At 41.0% G+C, this 26414-nt stretch overlaps 1 protein-coding gene and 1 long non-coding RNA gene across 3 annotated transcripts in view; one reads left to right on the top strand and one right to left on the bottom strand.

Moving 5' to 3' along the window:
* APBB1IP (amyloid beta precursor protein binding family B member 1 interacting protein) overlaps positions 1-26414 on the bottom strand; it is a 79678-nt gene that overhangs the window by 19923 nt on the left and 33341 nt on the right. For both annotated transcript variants that reach the window (XM_057498247.1, XM_057498248.1), the window contains exons 4-8: positions 25861-25948; positions 23111-23400; positions 22022-22099; positions 8145-8304; positions 6884-7005 (exon numbers count right to left, since the gene is read on the bottom strand). In XM_057498247.1, the coding sequence (XP_057354230.1) occupies positions 6884-7005; positions 8145-8304; positions 22022-22099; positions 23111-23400; positions 25861-25948 (738 nt within the window). The remainder of the gene's footprint in view (positions 1-6883; positions 7006-8144; positions 8305-22021; positions 22100-23110; positions 23401-25860; positions 25949-26414) is intronic.
* LOC118910216 (uncharacterized) lies at positions 136-22012 on the top strand. The gene is made up of 3 exons (XR_005023877.2): positions 136-1859; positions 8721-8771; positions 19672-22012. It is a non-coding gene; the product is annotated as an uncharacterized LOC118910216 (long non-coding RNA).

Raw genomic sequence — 26414 nt, 5'->3', positions numbered from 1 at the left:
GAGGTCGTTTAGCTGTTAAATTCCACAGCCTAGAACACATGGCCAGGGCTGGAAGATGGGGAACACCAATGCGCTGGCAAGAGCCTAGGGTCAGGGGACAGCCCAGCCCAGGCTCTAAAAGGGGAACTGCTCTGGCTGCTGGATGCCATGTAGCATCCCAAGGACCTGTGGACAGAGATTCTGGCTTATCAAGAGAAGCTTGACATTTGGGTTTTTGTAAATGTTTTTTGCATTTTCATGAAAACAAAAGCACAATTGCAGCACCATCACTTAGAAGGAATAAAAGTTATTCTGAAGCTGAAGAAGTGAGAGGAATCTTAGAGAAAGACACAGCTGCAGATCCAGCCCCTTTAGGATAGCCTCATAAAATGAGCACTTCACAGTTTAGAAAGGCATTCAGGCCAATGACCCCGGTCACTCGCTTTTTTTTTTATTGTAAATATACATAACAGAATTTCCCTTTTTGATCACTGTTAAGGGTATAGTTCGGAGCATGAAGTGCTTCCACACTGTTGTGCCAAACTGACAACTCTGTGTTGTGATTGGCCCTTGCAGTTTTAAAAAATTACAAGTAGTCACCAACACAAAATAAATCTGAGCTGGAGATCAGGGAGGGCAGTCCTTGGAGGGACTGATGGCCCTTGGTTCAGAACGTCACCTGTCACCTGTCAGCCAGCTCAGTTTGGGCTGCTCTGTAGCAAGCAGTCGAACTCAGAAGTTAATTCATTACACGTTGCAGATGGAAACTGGACAATCTGAGCTGAACCATAAGGGAACTTTAAAATGGGAAATGAGACTTTCAGTCCCAGATTGCTCTCCTTTCCCACAACTTCTAAAAATGCAAGATGTGAGGGCGCTGGACAGGAAGATAACAGAGCAGATTGTTACTTTTTAAATCTCACCTTCTTGGAATAAAGAGTAAATCAAGCAGTTATCAGCCCATTATACGTATTTGTGAGTACCCTTTACATGCAAAGTATCTCTGTTAAGAGTGTTTCTATCACATTGAGAAGATACATAAAAATAGATGGCTAACTATAGATGGGGAAACTACAGACGACACTGCATAAATTCTAAAGGGGCCAAGTTCTGTAGATTTTCAGAGAGGTAGAAATCACTGTGAGCTGAGATGGTTGAGGTCAAAGTTTGAATGAGGTCTTGAAAGATGTTCAGTATTCAGATAGGGAGAAGACATAAGGAGGGCATTCCAGGCGGAAGGAGGCGCATAAGCACTGGCACAGAGGTGGTTAAATGTTGGGTGTCCTCGGGACACTGGTGAACAGCCAGTCTGGCTAGAGCCGTACACCCAAGGCACATCAGAACGACCAGCTCTCCCCTTCCTCCCGGGTCTATACACCGGGGCGCAGCGCCCGCCCCTAGATGGGCGGAGCTCACTTCCTCGCCCCTTGTGTTGGGCTTGGGCACGTGACTGGCTCCGGACAGCGGAACGGGTGGCAGGGATAGCACCCCAACGCTGAGCAGAGGCCAGAGGAGTGGTGGCACTGTGCATCCATCCATCCTCCAGCACCCTTGCCTTTCCCCCTGGGGAGAATGTGTCACAGGTCACTGCTAGTCCGGCACTAAGAGACACGTGGAGCTACCGAATCTCCTCACATCCTGGAGCCAAGGACAGCTGACCTGCAGCCCAGGTGAGGGGAAATGTCATGGCTGTCAGCCACTGGAGTCTGAGGTCGTTTCTGTGCATCGAACACTAACGCATGTCCACACCCACACTGGCTCCTGAGAGGCTCCCAGGGCTCTGAAGTCAAAGTCGGGCTTGCCTTTGCAGCAGTCGCCCAGACTGGAGATCACAGATGTGATTACCCTGTGCCTTTCCTTCACCAGCCTGGTCCTGGACGGTCAGAGAGGCATCTGGTGGGGGGTGGGAAGGGTGGAGTGGAAGGGAGGGAAGAGACCACGAGGTAATTACTCTCCTGGTTTTTCATACATGGTTCCTGCCTCTTGGGAGCGAAGCTAAAACAATTCTGACCCTTCCACGCGTGATATGCTTCTCTCTGCTCCTCATTGTGCACCAGCGGTAAACCACGACCACCGCCAAATTTTGGTTAAGAAACAGAACAAATGGTGGGATGAAAACTGCCTAAAATAGCAGTAGTGATTATTGTTAGAATGTGGGATTATGGATGACTTAAATTTCCTTTATTTTTCAACTTTAAATAAAACCAACAGATACTGGTTTTTAGAGGCAGAAAAATGAAAGAGGTTATTGAAAGAAAAAGCAATTAGGTAAGCAAGCAAGCTCATATTCATAGATTTTACCAGTACCTCCTTTGAAAAAGAGATTCTTTAGTATTCTAGCAAGAAGAACGGTTAATGTTAATACCAGAGGGTATTTTTATCCTGCTAACTAATCAGGGGGTGGGTGGAAAAAAGACTATCTGTTCATCACATTAAGAGATGTTCCCTCCCCCCAGTTTTTACTTTTTATGCTTAATTAATATCAATATAACTTTTAATGTTTTTTTAATGTCTTTATATTGTTTTAACCAGTTGTGTAATTTTTAAACACTTAAGTGCCTTATGATGACTGGATATAAGAATTTATATAGCAATTTATAAACATAACCTGTTTTCTGCTCAGTCTCCAGTAATGGCTCAGAAGGACTACCTATAGTCTTGGATCTTCACTGAGGTTCCACAGTCAGGCTCAGGCATGGTTCCTGCCTCTTGGGCATGAAGCTAAAACAATGACTGTCCCAAAGAGCTCCCAGCAACCAGTAGGAGAATTCATTACTCTCATTTTTCCTCATTTTAAATTGGGGTGATCTACCTCCCAAAGTAGAGACCAGTCATCCTGGTGGAATTCCTTCTTAATTAAGCACCTTTGGGCCCATTAATTTGCAGAACTGGTTTCTCTCCGTAAATGTATTATAGATGACTTTATTACAGGTCATCACTGAATTTCGGGTGGGATCACAGAAGTTTGCTTTTAACATAACTTCACAGTGCAGCAAGTGGTTTTCTGCTGGGTTTGATCCTGTGAGGTGGGAAGGGCAGTGGTATCACCAAGCAAATGCAGAAGCTGAAATTAAGTGCTGCCAGAAAGCCTGCCAAGGCCACAGAGTCAGCAAGTGACACCTGGGAGCCAGGTGAGCAAGGTCACTTTTCCAGGCATGACAGGAAACGGATGCCTTCTATTTGTGGCTACAGAAGCCATTTAGTTCCCTAAATCCTTACTGCTGTCACTAGTATTTGAGCTCAAAACCTCTTTTTCCACTATTTTATGGCTTCTTCCCTAGATATATCCCCAGAAATAAGTAATTTGTAAAGGGCTCCTGTTACATATGAAACATTTCAATTCTGGGATTTTGAGCATAAAATTGTACATAATTTTGTGCAGTTCACTGATTTTTCAGAACTGATACTCTGGGCCAAATAAGCTCTTATCTCAACCAAACTGCAAATGCTAATCCATGGGATCTACGTCTACAGACCTATGAGAACATGCATCCTTGTTTCCTAAGGACATAGAAGATGTGCTTTACCACATATAACAAGGTGACTGTTAGGCAGCCCTTGGTTCTCCAGGGACAGTGGCCTGGACCAGGCCATTGCATGATATAGAGACAGCAGAATAATGAATTTGGACTTCCCTGATCAGGGCCTTTGGGGATCAGTCTCTTCACTGTGGGAAACTAAGCCAGTTTAGTAACTTCTGAGTCAACCCCATTTGTGTGGTACTGTATTGATACCTGTATTCAATTAGTCTTGCTGAGGACTTTCATGGTCACTAAGTCTCACCAATGTTGTCTAGCATTTCTATAGTCTAGAGAGCTCTGAACAGAACAATCAACCTATGGAAATTGCTTATCAGTGTTCTCAATCACAGTCTTAAGCTCATTAAGGTCAACCTTACTGTCAAGCAAAGGCCTCCTTTCTATCTTTGATCCCAGTGTTCTCCTCTGTAAAGGTGGAATAGTACATATCACTCTTAGTCCTCATAGGTGTAAACATTAAAGATAATATATGCAAGGTTTGTGGCCTAGCATATAGTAGGTATTAAGTAAATAGTTTCTGGCAATTTCCCTCTTTCCCTGGATCATCAGTTTATTCCCTCTGCATTTGGTAACAAGTAGCTTTTGTTACAAAGTTCCATGAAAATAAATTCTGTTGTTTAACACCTTAAAAATTGAGAAACAACAAAACTTCATATAAGTCAGTCCCTGTCACTATCCTTATCTCTAGAAATTTCACTTTGCAATCAGAGGCAAGCCTCTTAACCCAAGTAAACTTTTGGGGGATAAAGGGAACAGTGGCAAAAATCCAGTCAACTCCTTTCCCCTTTTGCAAATAAATGCCTTAGACTCTGAGAATAGGTCAGATGGGAATCTCAAGAATGGAAAGATTTGCACTATTTCATGAGAGGAGGGAATCAACTCAAGGAAAAGTTTAGGAAAGTCTCTAATCACATTTATAGATTAAATATTGCCCATTATCCAGAATAATTAATATCCATATTATCCAGAAGAATTCATCAGGAGGATTTCTGCATCCCCCTAATGTAGAGCAATAAATTAGAAAAGCTGGATTAAAAAAAAAAACGTGTGAAGATTTTGGAGGGCTGCAGAGGCATCCAGGCTCAAGAGGCCAAGATCGAAGAGGAAAAGGAACCACAAGAGGTGTATGGAAAATGGGAGAGCCACGCTTCCCTTCAGGGCATTTGTTGATTCTTAGCCCGAGGTGAGAGGCTGAGCACAAGCGCAGAGGCCTTGAATAGGCACTTCAGAAAGTGCATATTCACACAGATAATTAACATTTGAAAAGGTAGTCAAGTCATTGGCAATAGGAAAATTCAACTTAAAACCACAGAAGATACCACTAATAGCTAAAGTTAAAAAAAGAATGGCAACACCAGGGGCTGAAGAATCTGGAGCAATAGGAATTGTCATACAAATGCTCTTGGGAGGGCCAGTCACAGAATCCCTTGGAAAACTGCTTGACAGGATCTCCTAAAGCTAACCGGGTCCATAACCTATGATGTAGCAATTGCCCTTGTAGGTAATACAGACAACAGAAAAGTCTACATAGGTTCAACAAAAGACATGTGCAAGAATGTTCCCAATGGCAATACTTGTTAAAGCCCCAAACAAGAAAACAATTAAATATCCATGGATAATATAACAGATAAACATATTTTAGTATAGTCACACACAGAATAGTAGATGGCAGAGAAAAAGAACATACTACTGCTCCATGCAACAGCATGAATGAAAACTGGGTGAAAGTGCTAAACCCAAAAGAGTTCTGTGATATGATCTCAGTTTATATAAAGTTCAAAAATAGTAGATACTAAAGCCATAGAAGTCAGAATCATGATCACCTTTGCAATGGGGACCAATGACTGGGAAGAGGCAGGAAGGAACCTGCTGGAAAACTGTTAATAACTTGATGTGCATGGTGGCTAAATGGGGGCACACTTTGTAAAATGCATAGTGTGGTTATGTTTGCACTAATTCATCAGACACCATGGTGAGCTGCATTTATCCACTAATACCCAGTTTCTTCCTCCTCTTCTTAGTTATATGGTACTATAACCATATTACACAATTCCTGGGTACCATTTTTATAGACTCAATATGGAAGATGCTTCCTGGATGAGTGGGCAGAGTGGTGGCTCTGCATATAACCCCAATTTTAGCTGTGCAAGTGGTTGTTCAGATGGAAACTGCATTTCTCAGCTTCTCTTGTAGCTCAGTATCACCATATAACTAAATTCTGGCCAGTGGGATGGAAGCAGCAGTAAAGTGCCATTTCCAGGTCTTTCCAAAAAGAAATCTGGTTCTGTATACTCTTCTTGCTCTTCTCTCCCATCTTAAGGACTGGAAAATGGCCAGGTGGAAAAGCTGCCTTGGACCCAGAGAAGGAAGCCATCCTCCTAGAGCTACCACCAGTGTCTCACTGGTTTGTGAGAGAGAATCATCTTCTAGTTAGTTGGAGCCACTGATGTAGCACATCTCTTTGTTATAGCAGCTTAGATGGTACCCTAACTCATGAAGGCATGGTATTGAAGTTACTTATGGTCTGAAAACTTTGTACTTTCACTGTTTGGTATTTGTCACAAATAATAACATTAATTGCTTCATTGTCAGTCAGCCACCATAAAACCTATAGAAGGCTCTAAAGAAAAGCCCAGTATGGGGAAAAGCACACTTTCTTGTATGAAAAGTGCTCTATCTAGAGTGTCTTTCTAATTCTGCCTCTAGTGTTATATGACTTGCTTTTTTCAACCTGTAAAATATAAAGGTGTGTGGATCTGCTCAAGGATCTCATCCATGTCTAACATTCTTTAATTTCCTAAAAAGACTTAGTGACCCGCATGCAATTACAGTTGGCTGGAATCAGTGGTGGAAAAGGCCTATTCTTCTGTGACATCTTTGTGCACATGACCAGAAGGAAGCTTTTGCAAATATGGATAACAGTGCTTCTTCTTATGAAGACTGTTTGTAGAACAAAATCACCATAAATTACACATTTTCCAGGTGCCCCTTTTAGCTATGCCAGCATCATAAGCCCCAAATATGAACAACAAAGACTATCCTAAAAATAGGAAAAGCTAATGACTCAGTGCACCCGGGTATACTGGATTAAGGTAGCCAAACAGAAGTCAGAACAGAAGAAGAGGATCAGTCAACAGGTAAGTGTGTTCTGGGTGCTTCATCAAAAGAAACACAATGAATTCTTTGCTTTCTGGATCCTTCAAGAGACTTTTAGTTTATATATGGCCTGAGTTGAGTTTTTATTTATTTGCAAGGAATACATTTGTGATATTTTATGAAATAATGAATGATGTGGTTAGTACACAGGTGGCATTAACACAATCCTCCACACTTTATATGATTTAATAATATACAAGTCATCCTACCTGGGGGTTTTTAAATACAGCATATTTTTCCTCTTTCTCCAAAAATAACACTTTATTTTCCGTGTCTCTTGTCCAATCTGATAAGACTTCAACAACATTTTCATGGTCCTCAAAAAACCTTTCTGATGAAACAAGAAAAAGCATTCTTTCAAACCCAAAGCATCAGGGTTTCCAAGAGAGAAATAAGCTAGAATTCAGTTAAACACAGTGCTTCATATATCTCCTTGGTTTTTAGGAATACCTAATCTTACACAATGTGTCACATTGTAACATCCCTATTTACGCTAATTTTGGTGTTAGGCTTTCAACTTATTTCCCATGAAACACATGGCATGTGAACCTATAGTACAGTGATAATGGTCAACCTCTGCACTTCTGTCATATTTGCTTTTTTGCCTTGAAATAGTCCCACAGAGGTACACATCCTATCTGTAGGGAGGCCAATCAGGCAATAATTAGTTAAACACCTTTGAATGAGATTGTGAGGTATGTGGTGAGTGCTCTAAAATCTCAAAAATTCTAAAGCTCTAAAATCAGTGTATGACCGTCTGAATCAAACCTAAACATATAGGAAGGCTTTCATTTCTCTATTTGACTCAGAGAACTGAAGCAAACTTCAAGAGCTAATTTCAGTGTAGACCATTTCCTCCAGAAAAAGGTTTCACTGCCAGCTTCTAGAATAGGCAATTCTTTATCTACCCAAGCTGTCCTGTGAGATGATTGTTCTGTGAATGATATAATGAATGGCAAGTAACAGAGTATTTCTTTAACTGCTTTTCTTTTTTAAAATCCATCAATTTCTACCAACTGTCCTTTGCTTTTCAGGGCTGAGCCTCTTCAACCCAAGTATCAAATGTTAGGTGAGTGGGAAAGAAGGGGGGTGAACATTGAGAGGAGGCAGAGTTATACTGTAGCTTAAAGAAGCAAACTGAAGAGGTATTAGGCCTTCCCACAATCTACTCAGCTTATGAAGCATGCAATAAAATGCATCGTCCTGTCACTTTCTTTCCCTTATGCATTCCCTAGAGAAATGGTGGTAATAATGTGTATGGTATTCCCTAAGGTCTGGCCACCTGCTACCACCTAAGTCTCTTCACCACAGAGAATTGAAGAGGCAAGCCCTGAAACTGACATCAAGGAAGTGACATATGGGAAGTCCTGCTAGCCTGGAACCAAACTCTTCTTCATAATAGATCCAAACCCATAATAAATCAAATGCACAGGTTTTTAGAGCAAGCCTATTGCTGGGGATGGGACTTACCGATTTGTAGTTCTGAGTATATTTCATAAAGACACCAGTCTACATTGCAGTCACAATGGGTTTTCTCAAAAAGGTTGTCTAAGACATCTCGGGCCAACTGCCGCTCATCCACCATCAATGACTTCGTGCTGTTGTCATTCATGTGCACCTTGACGACAAGCTGCAGATAAAGCCACAGAGCAGCCAGTGAATTTCAGCAGCTGGAGAGGACCATGAAGATTAAGGTTTCAAAGCTGCTGCTGTTTCTGTGAATTTAAGTAAGAATGTGTCCCACGAACTCACTCAGTATGAACTTACTCTTATGTCGAAGACTTGCTTAAGGTGCTAGGAATATAGAGGTACAGAAGCCAATTTATAAAAGCAGAAAAACACAGTAAACAAAGTCCTTGCACAGCCTTCAGAGAGAGACTCTGCATTCTAGTCAAGGACACAGAAAACAGAACCGAAGAAGTGCTGACTTCCTGGCTTTCCTGACATTTTTCCATTCCTTGTTCAGGTTCATCCTGGAATCCAGAAGCATTTCTTGATGGAAAGCCCTGCCCCTATCTTTATAATAAATTCTTCTCTTTTGCTTAGCTGGAGTTGAGTCCCATTTCATGCAACCCAAGAGTTCTGAGATACAGTCAGGTAAGAACAAGTTGTTAATCTACAATTATTCTACAATTCTTTGGTGGTCAGGGGCGCACTGTGACAAAGCGTCACTGATGGGTCTTGTTGAGAGGCAGCTTTTGTCACAGAAGAACATGTTTGAGATTAGAGGTGGATTCAATGAAATAAATGTCGACAGAGGAACAAGTTACTGTGGAGGCAGGCAGGCCAATCAGTGGCCAAGTTTACTTTTCAGCCCATTAAAAAATTCTACCGCACCGAGTTCACAGCCAAATCGGTAGTCACCTCATTCTAAACCAGGAGAGATTGGTGGCAGCAGAGTTTACTCACCTTCAGTAAGAACAAAGGGTTTCCCTGGCTTTTCCCAGGCAGCTTGTCACAGTTACTAACACTTCTTACTGATCCCTAAAGAGATCATGATTCTGATGCAATACAACAAACTTAATTCATGAAGTAACGCAGCCAGGGTTTGGATTTTCTTTGACACCTGTGTATTTGTAGTATATTTTCAAGTACAATAGCTGTTACTTATGAATGCTATTGGTTATAATGGGGTTATAATACCAGTCTTCACAAGCAACAGTGGAAATGTGCCCACTAAGCCCGTTTAATACACACATCTCTTTAAGAGAAGATTCCCTACAACTTATGCGAAGACCTGTATTCTTATTTTATTCTTTACCAAGATAAGTGATCCCACCAAATGAACTGGGAACTAGCTTGACTTAGAGTCCATTATGTTAGGGCCTATCTTTGAATGCAAGGTAGGAAGGAGGGGCTGCCTTACCCTTTCCAGACAAATCACTGCCAGCCTGTGGTACCCGCAAGAGGCCACACTCAGCCAGCAGCGAGTTCCTGGAGAATCGTCAGCCCAACCCTCATGACACTCTTGCTTTCATTTCTATTCTAACTTGGAAAGACAAGTGTGAGGCAGCTAAAGACAGGTTCTGCCTGTCCTGCTTGCCTAGGGTTGCTCTGGTTATTCACAAATGAGGCAGTATTATTAAAAAAGATGCGGTGGAGAGAGAGACCATACCATTGGTAAGATTTCTTCCTCTCCAAAAGTTTGGATGAGGGTCTGAGCAGCTGAGAAACTGCCCCTCCCTCCTGCCTCACTTCTGATCTGATCTTAAAATATTCTGCAGTGAATGTTTTATTGTTTTTCTGGCAGAAATTGCAAATTAAATTTAATCCAAATGTAGTTATGATGCCAACAATAATAAAACTTAGAAAATAAGCCAAGAGAAGGCTTGCCAAGAGGACTTTTGGCAAGAAGAAGTCATGTTTACTATTCTTCACAGATTCCATCACTTTTGCAAGCTGTACAGTAACTCTACTAACATATAACACCACTAAATCAGTTATGTGATTTAGCAAGCTAAGTACGTTTCATATCTACACTACATGACACAGGGTAAAATGATTCAAGAATGAAAAAAAGTTCCCCTTTCTAATCCATTACAGTAAAGATTTTGTAGTTTTTGTAATTTCTTCTTTTTCTTTTGCCAATTATTAAATACAAGATTCCAGCCCTAAATCATTACAATATATATATTTTTGCCTCTATGATAAAATTTAAAAAAGGAATTATTCTCTTGTGTCACTGAGCTTTAAAACAAAAAAGTTAATGAGTGAGTCCAATTCTGGTTCCAGTTCCAAAAGCTTTGTACCTCAAGCTGTGCACATTACTTGTAATCCAAAATGATGTCAACACCCCACAAGATATGTGAGGGCAAAGTACTTCAGATACACTTGACTTCCATCCTTTAAAAAACATGGCATAGATTATGTATGAGGACATTAACGTACAAGCATGTCTCAGCTATTTTCTTAGTGATCTGTGCCCCCAGACTTTTGCTTTAAGAAATACATTTGCAGGGAGGGGCGGAAGATGGCGGCGTGAGTAGAGCAGCGGAAATCTCCTCCCAAAACAACATACATCTATGAAAATATAACAAAGACAACCCTTCCTAGAATAAAGACCAGAGGACACAGGACAATATCCAGACCACATCTGCACCTGAGAGAACCCAGTGCCTCGCGAAGGGGGTAAGATACAAGCCCCGGCCCGGCAGGAGCCGAGCGCCCCTCCCCCCAGCTCCAGGCGGGAGAAGAATAGGCAGAGCTCGAGGGAGACGGAGCACAGGACTGCCGAACACCGAGCCCCAGCCATCCGGGCCAGAGCGCAGACACAGTACGTGTCCAGGGGGCCCTGGATACTAGGGAAACAGGGCAGCAAGAACGGTGAGCGGGCACTGAAGGCCGGCTGCCGGAGGACATAAGAAAAGCGAGTGACCATTTTTTTGTTTTGTTTTGTTTAGGCGAGCGCTTTTTGGAAGTCTTAAAGGGATAGGGCCCCCAATACTAGGGAAACAGGGCAGCAAGACCGGTGAGCAGATGCCTGAGGCAGGCACCGGAGAATAAAGAAAAACGAGCGGCCACTTTTTCTTTTTTTTTTTTTTTTAATTAAAAAAAATTTTTTTCTTTTTTTTTTTTCTGGTCGTTGTTTTGTTTTGGCGGGTGCTTTTTGTAAGTCTTAAAGGGGCAGGGTGGGACACTTAAACCAGAGGTAGGGAATCCGGGGATCTCTGGGCACCCTAACCCCTGGGCTGCAGGGAGCAGGGAGGCGCCTTATGGAGATAAATAGCCTCCCAGCCGCTCCTGCTCCAACGCGACTCCACCACTTTGGAGTAGCTGCCCGAGCCAGGCCACGCCCACAGCAACAGCGGAGATTAACTCCATAGTAGCCGGGCAGGAAGCAGAAACCCTGTCTGCGCGCAGCTGCCCGGCACAAGCCACTAGAGGTCGCTGTTCTCCCAGGAGAGGAGGGCAACAAACCAACAAGAAAGGAAGTTCTTCCAGCCGTCACTCGTCCCAGCTCTGCAAACTATTCCTATCACCATGAAAAGGCAAAGCTACAGGCAGACAAAGATCACAGAGACAACACCAGAGAAGGAGACAGACCTAACCAGTCTTCCTGAAAAAGAATTCAAAATAAGAATCATAAACATGCTGACAGAGATGCAGAGAAATACGCAAGAGAAATGGGGTGAAGTCCAGAGGGAGATCACAGATGCCAGAAAGGAGATCGCAGAAATGAAACAAACTGTGGAAGGGTTTATAAGCAGAATGGATAGAATGCAAGAGGCCATTGATGGAATTGAAATCAGAGAACAGGAACGCACAGAAGCTGACATAGAGAGAGACAAAAGGATCTCCAGGAATGAAACAATATTAAGAGAACTGTGTGACCAATCCAAAAGGAAAAATATCCATATTATAGGGGTCCCAGAAGAAGAAGAGAGAGGAAAAGACATGGAAAGTATCTTAGAAGAAATAATTGCTGAAAACTTCCCCAAACTGGGGGAGGAAATAATCGAACAGACCACGGAAATACACAGAACCCCTAACAGAAAGGATCCAAGAAGGACAACACCAAGACACATAATAATTAAAATGGCAAAGATCAAGGACAAGGAAAGAGTGTTAAAGGCAGCTAGAGAGAAAAAGGTCACCTATAAAGGGAAACCCATCAGGCTAACATCAGATTTCTCAACAGAAGCCATACAGGCCAGAAGAGAATGGCATATATATTTAATACAATGAAACAGAAGGGCCTTGAACCAAGGATACTGTATCCAGCACGATTATCATTCAAATATGACGGTGGGATTAAACAATTCCCAAACAAACAAAAGCTGAGGGAATTTGCTTTCCACAAACCACCTCTACAGAACATCTTGCAGGGACTGCTCTAGATGGGTGCACTCCTAGAAAGAGCACAGGACAAAACACCCAACATATGAAGAATCGAGGAGGAGGAATAAAAAGGGAGAGAAGAAAAGAATCTCCAGACAGTGTATATAACAGCTCAATAAGCAAGCTAAGTTAGGCAGTAAGATACTAAAGAGGCCTACCTTGAACCTTTGGTAACCACGAATTTAAAGCCTGCAATGGCAATAAGTACATTTCTTCAATAGTCACCCTAAATGTTAATGGGTTGAATGCACCAATCAAAAGACACAGAGTAACAGAATGGATAAAAAAGCAAGACCCACCTATATGCTGCTTACAAGAAACTCACCTCAAATCCAAAGACATGTACAGACTAAAAGTCAAGGGATGGAAAAACATATTTCAAGCAAACAACAGTGAGAAGAAAGCAGGGGTTGCAGTACTAATATCAGACAAAATAGACTTCAAAACAAAGAAAGTAACAAGAGATAAGGACACTACATAATGATAAAGGGCTCAGTCAAACAAGAGGATATAACCATTCTAAATATATATGCACCCAACACAGGATCACCAGCATATGTGAAACAAATACTAACAGAACTAAAGGGGGATATAGACTGCAATGCATTCATTCTAGGAGACTTCAACACACCACTCACGCCAAAGGATAGATCCACTGGGCAGAAAATAAGTAAGAACACGGAAGCACTGAACAACACAGTAGAGCAGATGGACCTAATAGACATCTATAGAACTCTACATCCAAAAGCAACAGGATATACATTCTTCTCAAGGGCACATGGAACATTCTCCAGAATAGACCACATACTAGGCCACAAAAAGAGCCTCAGAAAATTACAAAAGACTGAAATCCTACCAACCAACTTTTCAGACCACAAAGGCATAAAACTAGAAATAAACTGTACAAAGAAAGCAAACAGGCTCACAAACACATGGAGGCTTAACAAAACGCTCCTAAATAATCAATGGATCAATGACCACATCAAAATGGAGACCCAGCAATATATGGAAACAAATGACAACAACAACACTAAGCCCCAACTTCTGTAGGACACAGCAAAAGCAGTCTTAAGAGGAAAGTATATAGCAATCCAAGCATATTTAAAAAAGGAAGAGCAATCCCAAATGAATGGTCTAATGTCACAATTATCGAAATTGGAAAAAGAAGAAGAAATGAGGCCTAAGGTCAGCAGAAGGAGGGACATAATAAAGATCAGAGAAGAAATAAATAAAATTGAGAAGAATAAAACAATAGCAAAAATCAATGAAACCAAGAGCTGGTTCTTCGAGAAAATAAACAAAATAGATAAGCCTCTAGCCAGACTTATTAAGAAGAAAAGAGAGTCAACACAAATCAACAGTATCAGAAACGAGAAAGGAAAAATCACGAAGGACCCCACAGAAATAAAAAGAATTATTAGAGAATACTATGAAAACCTACATGCTAACAAGCTGGGAAACCTAGGAGAAATGGACAACTTCCTAGAAAAATACAACCTTCCAAGACTGACCCAGAAAGAAACAGAAAATCTAAACAGACCAATTACCAGCAACGAAATTGAAGCAGTAATCAAAAAACTACCAAAGAACAAAACCCCCGGGCCAGATGGATTTACCTCGGAATATTATCAGACATACAGGGAAGACATAATACCCATTCTCCTTAAAGTTTTCCAGAAAATAGAGGAGGAGGGGATACTCCCAAACTCATTCTATGAAGCTACCATCACCCTAATACCAAAACCAGGCAAAAACCCCACCAAAAAATAAAACTACAGACCAATATCCCTGATGAACGTAGATGCAAAAATACTCAACAAAATATTAGCAAACCGAATTGAAAAATACATCAAAAGGATCATACACCATGACCAAGTGGGATTCATCCCAGGGATGCAAGGATGGTACAACATTCGAAAGTCCATCAACATCATCCACCACATCAACAAAAAGAAAGACAAAAACCACATGATCATCTCCATAGATGCTGAAAAAGCATTTGACAAAGTTCAACATCCATTCATGATAAAAACTCTCAGCAAAATGGGAATAGAGGGCAAGTACCTCAACATAATAAAGGCCATCTATGATAAACCCACAGCCAACATTATATCGAACAGCGAGAAGCTGAAAGCATTTCCTCTGAGATCGGGAACTAGACAGGGAGGCCCACTCTCTCCACTGTTATTTAACATAGTACTGGAGGTCCTAGCCACGGCAATCAGACAAAACAAAGAAATACAAGGAATCCAGATTGGTAAAGAAGAAGTTAAACTGTCACTATTTGCAGATGACATGATACTGTACATAAAAAACCCTAAAGACTCCACCCCAAAACTACTAGAACTGATATTGGAATACAGCAAAGTTGCAGGATACAAAATCAACACACAGAAATCTGTGGCTTTCCTATACACTAACAATGAACCAACAGAAAGAGAAATCAGGAAAACAACTCCATTCACAATTGCATCAGAAAAAATAAAATACCTAGGAATAAACCTAACCAAAGAAGTGAAAGACTTATACTCTGAAAACTACAAGTCACTCTTAAGAGAAATTAAAGGGGACACTAACAGATGGACTCATCCCATGCTCGTGGCTAGGAAGAATTAATGTCGTCAAAATGGCCATCCTGCCCAAAGCAATATACAGATTTGATGCAATCCCTATGAAACTACCAGCAACATTCTTCAATGAACTGGAACAAATAATTCAAAAATTCATATGGAAACACCAAAGACCCCGAATAGCCAAAGCAATCCTGAGAAAGAAGAATAAAGTAGGGAGCATCTCACTCCCCAACTTCAAGCTCTACTATAAAGCCATAGTAATCAAGACAATTTGGTACTGGCACAAGAGCAGAGCCACAGACCAATGGAACAGACTAGAGAATTCAGACATTAACCCAGACATATATGGTCAATTAATATTTGATAAAGGAGCCATGGACATACAATGGCGAAATGACAGTCTCTTCAACAGGTGCTGCTGGCAAAACTGGACAGCTACATGTAGGAGAATGAAACTGGACCATTGTCTAACCCCATATACAACAGTAAACTCAAAATGGATCAAAGACCTGAATATAAGTCATGAAACCATTAAACTCTTGGAAGAAAACATAGGCAAAAACCTCTTGGACAAAAACGTGAGCAACTTCTTCTTGAACATATCTCCCCGGGCAAGGAAAACAACAGCAAAAATGAACAAGTGGGACTATATTAAGCTGAAAAGCTTCTGTACAGCAAAAGACACCATCAATAGAACAAAAAGGAACCCTACAGTATGGGAGAATATATTTGAAAATGACACATCCAATAAAGGCTTGACATCCAGAATATATAAAGAGCTCACACGCCTCAACAAACAAAAAACAAATAACTCAATTAAAAAATGGGCAGAGGAACTGAACAGACAGTTCTCCAAAAAAGAAATACAGATGGCCAACAGACACATGAAAAGATGCTCCACATCGCTAATTATCAGAGAAATGCAAATTAAAACTACAATGAGGTATCACCTCACACCAGTAAGGATGGCTGCCATCCAAAAGACAAACAACAACAAATGTTGGCGAGGCTGTGGAGAAAGGGGAACCCTCCTACACTGCTGGTGGGAATGTAAGTTAGTTCAACCATTGTGGAAAGCAGTATGGAGGTACATCAAAATGCTCAAAACAGACTTACCATTTGACCCAGGAATTGCACTCCTAGGAATTTACCCTAAGAATGCAGCAATCAAGTATGAGAAAGATCAGTGCACCCCTATGTTTATCGCAGCACTATTTACAATAGCCAAGAATTGGAAGCAACCTAAATGTCCATCGGTAGATGAATGATAAAGAAGATGTGGTACATATACACAATGGAATACTACTCAGCCATAAGTAAAGAGCAAATCCAATCATTTGCAGCAACATGGATGGAGCTGGAGGGTATTATGCTCAGTGAAACAAGCCAAGCGGAGAAAGAGAAATACCAAATGATTTCACTTATCTGTGGAATATAAGAACAAAGGAAAAACTGAAGGAACAAAACAGCACCAGAATCACAGAACTCAAGAATGGACTAACAGGTACCAAAGGGAAAGGGACTGGGGAGGATGGGTGGGTAGGGAGGGATAAGGGGGGGGGAGAAGTAGGGGGGTATTAAGATTAGCATGCATGGGGGGGTAGGAGAAAAGGGAGGGCTGTACAACACAGAGAAGGCAAGTAGGGGTTCTACAACATTTTGCTATGCTGATGGACAGTGACTGTAAAGGGGTTTATAGGGGGGACCTGGTATAGGGGAGAGCCTAGTAAACATAATATTTGTCATGTAAGTGTAGATTAGTGATACCAATAAAAAGAAAAAAGAAAAAAAGGCAGTTCCTGTGTGGTAACCTCCAATGAGTTCTACACAATTGTATAAAGGGCATATAAAAGTGTAGGCAAAGGGTCTGTTTGCGTTAATACAGAAGATCAAAGCCTAATTGGGCTACCCCAAAAATGAATTAAGATACGATATGAAAGAGAACTTCTAACATCAGCACTCTTTGGAAGACTCATGTCAGAAGATGATCATCAAAAAACCCCAACAAAGATCCACGCACTGCTACAGCTGTAGATGCACTCATCCCACTGGTTCCTGGACTTGCCATGGGAATGAAGGAGATATCTAAGCTGGCCTGTGCATACAGTAAAACAACAAATTTGACTGGATCTATACTGTTGGAACTCAACCAAGAATTAGGAGAAATGCAAATTGTAGCGCTCCAAAATCTTACAACTACAGACTATTTACTGTTAAAAGAACATATGGCATGTGAACAGTCCCCAGGAATGGGTTGTTTTAGTTTGTCTGATTTTTCTCAGACTGTTCAAGTTCAGTTAGACAATATCCACCATATCATAGATAAGTTTTCACAAATGCCTAAGGTGCCTAACTGGTTTTCTTGGTTTCACTGGAGATGGCTGGTAATTACAGATATGCTTTGGTTATGTAACTATACTCCTATTATGTTAATGTGTGTGCGCAATTTAAGTAGTAGCTTAAAACCTATACATGCTGAAGTTACTCTACAAGAAGATATGTCAAAGAAATAATCAATCTTCCCATGTTTTCTGCCGCCTGCTACTTCTATAGCTTTTCTTCTTCCTTCCTAATTACAACCCTTAAATAGAATTCGTGCCTCATATCAAATTTACCGAGTATCATAATTCTTCCAAGTGGTAAAGATACCTCAAGACAAATGCTGGGCATAGAAACTACAGGGCATAAATATTCAACGAAATAAAAAGCTAACCATTTCAAACAATAAGGCTTCTCTCTCACTTACCAACTTTACATTTCCCTGTATGGCCCCGGAAGATGACTGGTTAGCCAGAGACGGGTAAGATTCCTCAAGGGAGGAACAACCTAAGACAGGCACAGTCGCAGGGGGGTGATCAGGTGAGAAATTGGGGATCAACAGAGGTGAGGCTTAGAACCTCGCCCCCCCGTTCTGAGAGAAATCTTCTGCATACGTGGATGTTTTATTGCCCTGGTCTAGCTTGGATTAACACATAGTCTACAGGCACACACCTGATCATCTCCATTTGCTCTCTTACAGCACTAAACGATGTTTTCTACCTTTATCTTGTATCTAGCTACCACTTCAGCATTTTATTAAAAATAATAATACTAAAGAGAGAAATGTGGTATCCACATATAAATTAAGTATAAAAACCAAATGAGTATTCATATTTGAACTGACTGTTTATAGTTCATAATGCATGAGCAAAACCGAAAGTTTCTGTGATGACAGCCCTTGTACTGTTCACTATGTAACTTATTCATTATGTAAGAATTTGTTCTCCATGTAAGAACTTGTTTGTTATGCCTCAGAAGATTGGAGACTGATGAAAATTAGGCTTGGGGTGGATTAATGATTGTGCATTGAGCATTGACTCCCCTATACAGAATTTTATTGTCGTTAACAACCATTTGATCAATAAATATGAGAGATGCCCTCACAAAAAAAAAAAAAAAAGGACAGACTTCCAATGGTAAAATAAATAAGTAACCGGGATGTAATGTATAGCATAAGGAATATAGTCAAGATATTTTAACAGCTTGGTAGGGTAATAGCTGGAACCTAGAATTATGTATATAAATGTTTTATCACTGTGTTGTACACTTGAAACTAGTGTAATGTAATACTGTGTGTCAACTACCCTTCAATAAAAAATAATTATCGAAAAAAAAAAAAAAGAAAGAAATACATTTGCAGTGTCTGAAATCAGAACAAATACACACTGTGGCTTCTTGGTTTTCTTCCCTTTCACACTGATCAGAGTGGCTTCTGTTTCACATCTTTGCTGAATCAAGGCAGGTTGTGCTTTGTGTTTGCGGTTCCAGTTCACCTCCTTAAATTAAGGCAATGTTCCCGGGCTTCCTGATAGACAGCAGGAAGTAACTGCTAGCTCCCTGTCCTCTTAACCTCCAGCTGAAGCAAAGACTGAGTATGCTAGTTGTTCTGCCTTTTTAATCTAATAATAAACTTGTCTTTTCACTTCCTCCCTGAAAAATTTATTCAACATGGTCCCCATTTTATAAATAATCTAGTGGTCTAAAATAGCTTCATTACGAATTTTATTTTTACCCATTTTCTTTTGTCTTTTTCTCCCCAAGGTACTTGGTGACTCAGTCCAGCCTCACCTGCCATCCATCTGTAACGCGACCATAACATTTCTCTCCAGCGCAGAACTGTGTGCACTGTGGCATACCACCCTGCTCTCATCCCTCCCCTAACATCCATTTTCCATGCAACAGCCAGTGTGCACTTTAAAAACTGTATATTATCCCCCGTTAAAAACCCTTCAATGACTTTCCCTTGCCTTTATAACATACTCCAAAGTCCTCAGGCCTGTGAGACCTTGTGGCCTGGCCTGCCTCTGACCTCAACCCCTCCCTTTTCCTGTTACCCAACAGCTCTCTGAGCAGTGGCCACATGGCCTCTGCCTGGACATGGCCCTGCCACACCCACGGGGGTGGGGTCTGGCTTCTTCTCGCCACTTTGGTCTTTGCTCAAGAGCTGTGGCCTCAGAGAGGCCTCCCTGGCCACTAGGTCAATCTTAGAGTCAGACTCTATCATTTCTTCCTGCTTAATTTTCTACACAACTTAACTTCCCATCTAGAATCAAACTGTACATCAGCAGTGACTTCACTCCTGGCACCTGCTCTGTGAGATGGGGATGCATCAGAGAGGAAAACACAAACATTCTGGAGGAGGTTCCATGGGGATAAGGAGGGGATGCAGGCCATAAATAAGGGGAACTAGTGAGGTGGCTGGCATGTTGGACAATAAGCACTGAGGAGATGAAGAAAGTTGGGGGAGGAAGGAGAACTGGGTACATGTGTGCAGTGTCAGGGAAGGCCTCACTGAGAGATGACAGGATAGGCAAAGCAAGTGTAAAGGGCCTGGGGCAGGGTACACCCAAGCATTGGAGGAGCAGTGGTGAGACCAGCCAGCTAGAATGGGGTGAGCACTGGGAGCCAGCAGGTGGTTTGTGAGGACTTGGGCTTTTCCGGGTGAGGTGGGACACCATGGGAGGCTTGGAAGCAGAAGAGGGACAAAGGAGAGGTTGGGGCCCGGAGAGCAGAGGCTGGACTTAGAAACATGGTGGTTCATCCACAGAAGCAGGAAAGACTATATAGACTATATGCCACAGGTCCAGGCAGGCAGGTAGTGTGTTGGGAGCTGATCGCTTCTGTTTTCCCAGTGCAATGGGCAGTGACATCATGAGCTGAGGGAATGTGGGAGAGGTAAGAAGTACTGGAAATTTTAACAGAGGAGACATGGTAGAAAGTTTTCTAGGTTAGTGGGAGAGTGCATGGGCTGTTTGGGAAGCTGGGGCAGTACTGATGGTCCAGGCTGAGGAGGAGAGCCAGATTTAACAGGGGCTTAACAAAGTGAGTGCCATGCGGGGGAAGGGCGAGGCAGCCAAGGACTTGGGATTCCAATGACTGACCTAGGAAGTTAATCACATGTAGAGAGCAGGGACAGTAATGGTAAAAAAAAGTTCATGCACGTCTGGAATGAACAGAATGAGACTTTGTGGAAAGACTCTCCTAGATGAACCCAGGAGTCTGGATCAGGGAGAGTCAAGGACTATTTATTGAACATCAATCAGCATGTACTGAACACCTTCATTCAAGGAACTACGAGAGGTGCAGGAGCCTGTCTAAAGTCTAAAGCCTGTGAAAAAAACAGCTCACCCAGCTGCACGTACAAAGTTCCTAGTGAGCCCCAGACAAGGGCTCTGCTCAGGAGTTGAAGTAAGACCTTTCCCTGGATTTACCAAAATAACTATTATTAACATGTAACTATTATTAGGTATGTAACAGAGGAAAAGCTTGGAATCTCTGCCTGCATGCTGTATTTGTCTTCTTTTTTGCTTTAATCTTTATGCCAAAAAAAAGGAAAAGGGCTTCTACTTTTGCTTGACAATCATCAAGAGGAATTTTGCTTAGTTAGGTTTCTGCAAATAGCTCCCTACCTGAAGCTCGCCTCTCCATAGGGGATAGAGAAATCTGTATGTTTTTAAAATGATTGCCCTGCCAAAAATTTACAGGAACACGGTGACCAGACCTAGGCCAGCAGTCAATCGGGCAAGGACACAGAGTCTCGCAGCCCCCACCCACCCTCGCAGGTGCCCAGAGGCCTGCCGCTTTCAGTGTCCTCCTCATCTGAAGCCCCCCATCCCTAGCATAAGAGAAGCTGGAAATCAACCCTGAGTTAAAATGGTTCTTTAGGACATGAGCCCCCTTCTCAAGTCTCCTGGCCTTCTGAATAAAGTCATTTTCCTTGCCCCAACACCTTGTCTCTACTTACTGGCCTCTCATGAGGCGAGTGGCATTAGCTTGGTCTCAGTAGCAGGTATATGCTTCTATTGAGGCTAAATACATGTATTTCTGTTAGACTACAATATATGTGTTCCTGGAAAACCTGTGTTCTGCAGAAAATGCACAATAAAATTACAGGCTTGTTGGGAAAATAGGGTTGGGGCAGATCGCTCAATACATGTGCAGTTTTGACCCTAGAATGCTAGCCAGGATAACATTTGGTGCCTTTGGACATCCAGGGCAGGCACTGGGGCTGGAGGCTGCCTCAGGGGTTACGAAAAATGCACAGAAACCATCGTGGAAACGTTGAGATTAAGGCCCAGCAAAGGAAACTGAGCTCTGACCCAGTTAAGGCATGCCCGGAAGGTGGCCCCACATGCTGTTACCTGAGTGCTGAGCCAAACCCAAGACCTGGGGATGGAGATTTGCAAACTTGCACATTTACACTAACATAGATCCCCTATTTAGCAATCACAAAACAGCTACTGATGTCATAGAAAGAATAACTAGATAATTTATCTTTGTCCTAAAAAAATTTTTTAATGACCATGATTTGGAAAGCACTGCTTGAAATTTAAATTTTTAGCATCATTAATAATAACGTCATTAACTGCCCCATGCAGAAGAGATTTGTCAGTGTACCTTCTTGACCTTGGCCTCCTTCAGTTTTTCCAACGCCAGCTTAATTTTATCAGCTTTGGCCTGGGCTTCTTCCTCTTCCTGTAACACAGCAAGGCGTTCAACACAGTCCATTAATGAATACCAGAATTTCAATGACTGTAACAAAAACCTTCAGCCCAGAGATCCAGAAGGCAGTCTCCCTTTGTATCTTGGGAATAGTAACTTCAGAGATGGAACGAGTACTCTAACATAGCTTCACCTTTTAAGACCACGAAAAATCTCTGCTTGGTTCAAAACTGGGGTCTAACTTGCAGCATTTACAGGTGGATCTCAAAGGATTTAAGAACTCCCTGAAATGAGGTACATTCTTCTGGAGTAGTATGCGTTTTCTGGGATTCCTAGTTTTTATTAGATTCCTAAAAGGGTCCTTAAGTCCCCAAAAGTTAAAATTTAGATTCAAACTTAAACTTATAATTCACCAAGAAAGCACTGATGAACACACATATGAGCAGGCATAAAAGAGGGCAGACTGTTACATGAGCCCAGAGCCCTTTGATTTTTGCAAGTAAGTATTCTGAGAAGAGGGTAATTAAGGCTCTCCCACCTATTTATAATGATAAGGAAATGAGCTGCTCCGGTTACATTTTGATTACTTAAAAGTGGACTATAGCTTCTTACACCCATGGTTCTTGAATTTTTCTGAGCCACAGATCCCTTCTGGAATATGTTGGAAGTGACTAAGCCCACGAGGCCTCACATGCGCTCGACTCTACGAACTCTAGGGAATCACTGCTTCCTGGAGATCTTCAGGGACTCTGTATGAAGAGCCTCTGCTCTTTAGAATGATATGAGATGGTGCTGTACACAAATATGGATTTTAGCCCAACTATAACAATCCCTGGATATGGCCTCGATATGTTCTTTATACACATCAGTGTGTCTTCACGGAGGACTCTGGCTTTGCAATAAACATAGTTGGTATCCTTGTTTTTTAGTATCTCAGAGCTCCAGCCATACAAACTTATCAATGTAACTATCACTTTGAAGGAAATGAAAGATCATGGGCAGCAGAGGTCAACAGTGCTGCCATCTCTGGCCCAACACACTTACCTGAGAGAGAGGTTCAGGAGGTGGGGGTGGCAGAGGAAGGTCTAACGTGGGATCAGCCGGTGGAGGTGGTAAATCATCCTTATATTGGCTAATACTAATTGCAGTAACATTTGCTCCAGCACCGAGAGAGGCTGCACTGCTGAGAGGTGACACGTCCACAGATGCCGGGGGACACTGACTCTGAGAGGACTCCTGCGCCTGGATTGTCCTCTGCTCAGCTTCGCTTATGTCGGCTACAAGGTCTGCCATGAGAGCATCCAAATCTTGGTCTTCCAGGGCATTTAAGGACTCTGATGGGGAAAATCACATTAATGATATAAACAATGATCTGTACCTGAAAAACTGAAAGAAGGTAATTTTTCAGAGTAATATTTGAGTATTGGTTGTCAAGGGCTGGAGGGATCTCAGCCAGTTGGAGTTTAATGTCTGCAGCCCTGGGTGAAGATAGATCTTCTGTAGGCACAGCACCTAGCAATAGAAACTCTCAGAGAAAGAGCCATTAATGATAAAGAGCAGGAAATGAAGCACTAAAGGGGCTGAGGAGTAAACAGTAATTTTTAAAATTTGGGATTAAGTGGTAAAAATGCCCTAACACAGAGATATCTTTAGAGGCAAGGGCAGACAGATTTTCAGAGTGAGGGCAAGGGAGGGCAGTTCTCCGGAGCATTTCCACGGTGTGTGAGATTGCTAAAGGACCGGAGGTGTGATCCTGGATGCCGACTGGACTGGGGCGCACCGGCAGTGGTGTGGGTGAGCAGTGACAGGAGAGCACTTTAGACAGTCATGGGTGGTGAAAGGAATGAACAAAGGATGGGCAGAATGAGGAAGAGAATTCTAGCTGCTACATGTAGGAAGAACTGGCATAAGGAAATGGGAGCAGGGAAATGAAGCCTAATCAGTAGCAAATAAGCATCAAGCTTTGTGAAATGATTTATTGCCCAGCATCGTCATGACAAACATCATGTTTCATATTGCACTAATGCTAATCGTTTTTGGTGTACTGCACTTGGACTAAGTTTGGATCTCGGTTAAAAAATGGGTTTATTTTCTTCTAAGCCATTTTTGCATATAACTTCTTTATAAAATCAAGTTAAATTAATTTTTAAATTTCAGAAAAATATACATGTAGAACTAATGAAGCATACCCATAATTTCTCAATGGTGGCAGTTGCACTGGGACGGTTGACACATAAGAAAATGATTTTAATCCTTTATAAAAATTTTGGTGACAAAATTCCCATATTAATACTTATATTAACAATTTCCAAAGGTTAAATCATAATCCTAAATACATAAGTGTGGAATTGAGTAATATGGAATTGGGGAATAAGATAGAAATAGATTCTGGTCAAGTGAAGTTTCTCACTACTACCCTGAACAGCTTTGAGCAAAATAGTTTTAACTCAGCAATGCTCTAAGTGGAAACAGAAAAAAATGTATTCTAACTCCCAATAAATTTAATTTTCAGTACACATCATTACTTTTGTATGGTCTTGTCCTATATCCAGATTGAGCCACATGTCTGTGTCTTATCTCCTTAATGACATGGATTTCTTGTTACTGTACTTTAAACATTATTATGTTTATATATTGCTGGCTTTTTTTGTTTCTGTCCTTTTCAGGAATTTTTTGATACTAGGTACTGAGCATTAATTGAGTTCACTACAATTAATGAAGTGATTAAATTTTAATTTTAACCAAACCGATTAATGCACCCAGCTGTTATGAGTGCATTAAGGCAAATCTGCACAGTTTCTGTGTGCAAGTCTATGTTATTTACCAATGTCATAATTCTACAAAAGTGTTCTGCTTTTCTGAAATTTCATGAGTCTTACTATCATTCAACATTATGATGCAAATGACTAACAGGAATAATAAGTTTATATGGCAAATAGAAAAGAGGGTGGGGAAAAGAGGAAATCAGAAGAGATGTATTATAATTTGTCAAAACATAAGCATCAGCACCTAAGGGTTTGTCAAAAAATTGCTAAAAATGACAGAAATAAAGAAACCCGGTGAGTGACAGAAATAGAACTTGGAACTCTGGATTTCTATAACTGGGTTTCTCTATTATTTTCTTTTTCATTCTTTTGGTAGGCACTGCAAGTCTCTGGAAAATATTTTTCAAGAGTTGCAATGCATTCTCATTAATTTGGAAGCAATTACTTCAAGATTCTCTGTAATTTGATTAGCACATGGGTTTAAGATTGTCTCTGCACTAAGTAGGAAGAGAGATTTTTGTTAATAAAATAGTATGATGATCTCAGGGAGAACAAAAAACTGTCAGAGCAAATGTATTATGTGTAATAACATAAATCAAAATGTATTTTGAAGCAACCAATAAAGTGATCGAAAATATATTATCAATCACTGTAAAATAGCTCATTTTTATCCTTGAAGGGGCATTTCCTTATTAATACTTTCTTATACTACTGTACCTAACTATTCTTAGTAATAAAAGGACTTAGTAATAAAAAGAAACTCTCTTCACTTCTTAAAAAAATAAGAAAGTTTTGAGACTTTTTACGAACACATGATCGTGTTCCCTTTCATTAGAGACAAAAATATCCTCTTGGTCTCTCAATTCAATCCAGATACAATAAAACACAATCTGAAATCCAGGTCTTAAAAAATTCTATTCATCATGATGTATGGGTACCTTAAATTTTGTTTTCAAATTATAGTTCTGTACAGATACTAGTCATCATTATGATTTCAAATGACTTAAGAAAAGAAATTATTATACTTACCATTTAAGTCCTTAAAGCCCACACTAAAGTTAAATTCAGCTCTGGGCGGTTTAGGGTCAGGAGGAGGAAGGGTGTCCACTCCTAAACTCTGTGAAAACAGATTCCCATCCCCAAAAGTTATTCATGATATGAACATTTTTGCAGCACATTTAAATCACTATGTCAAAAATCATTTATTATTTACACATTTTCTCTCTAAATATGTTCTTTGGAAATTGTATTCTCACTTGAAATTTTTTTCCCCTACAGAAAATGTAACTTAAAAATGATTCTAGAAGGTACATCTTGAAACAAAGTAGGTCAACTGAGAATAATAAGAATGAAATAATTTTTATAAATAATAGAAAAAGTTTCCTGTAATGATGCAATTGTAACACATACACTATATACAATCATATGAATACTTAAGCAATGACATTTAAAAAAGAGGACTATTTAGTCCCTAAAAAGATAAAATTTGTTTCAGGTTGCAATCTGCTGTCATACAGTGAAAGGTTATGCTGTTATAACCTAATAAAACTCTTGTCAAAAAGAAATTAAGACAGAATAAGTTA

Source organism: Manis pentadactyla, chromosome 3 (genome assembly GCF_030020395.1).
Source record: "Manis pentadactyla isolate mManPen7 chromosome 3, mManPen7.hap1, whole genome shotgun sequence".
Taxonomy (NCBI): Eukaryota; Metazoa; Chordata; class Mammalia; order Pholidota; family Manidae; genus Manis; species Manis pentadactyla.
Note: the sequence above shows the minus strand (reverse complement) of the source record. Positions and strands in the feature narration are given on the sequence as shown.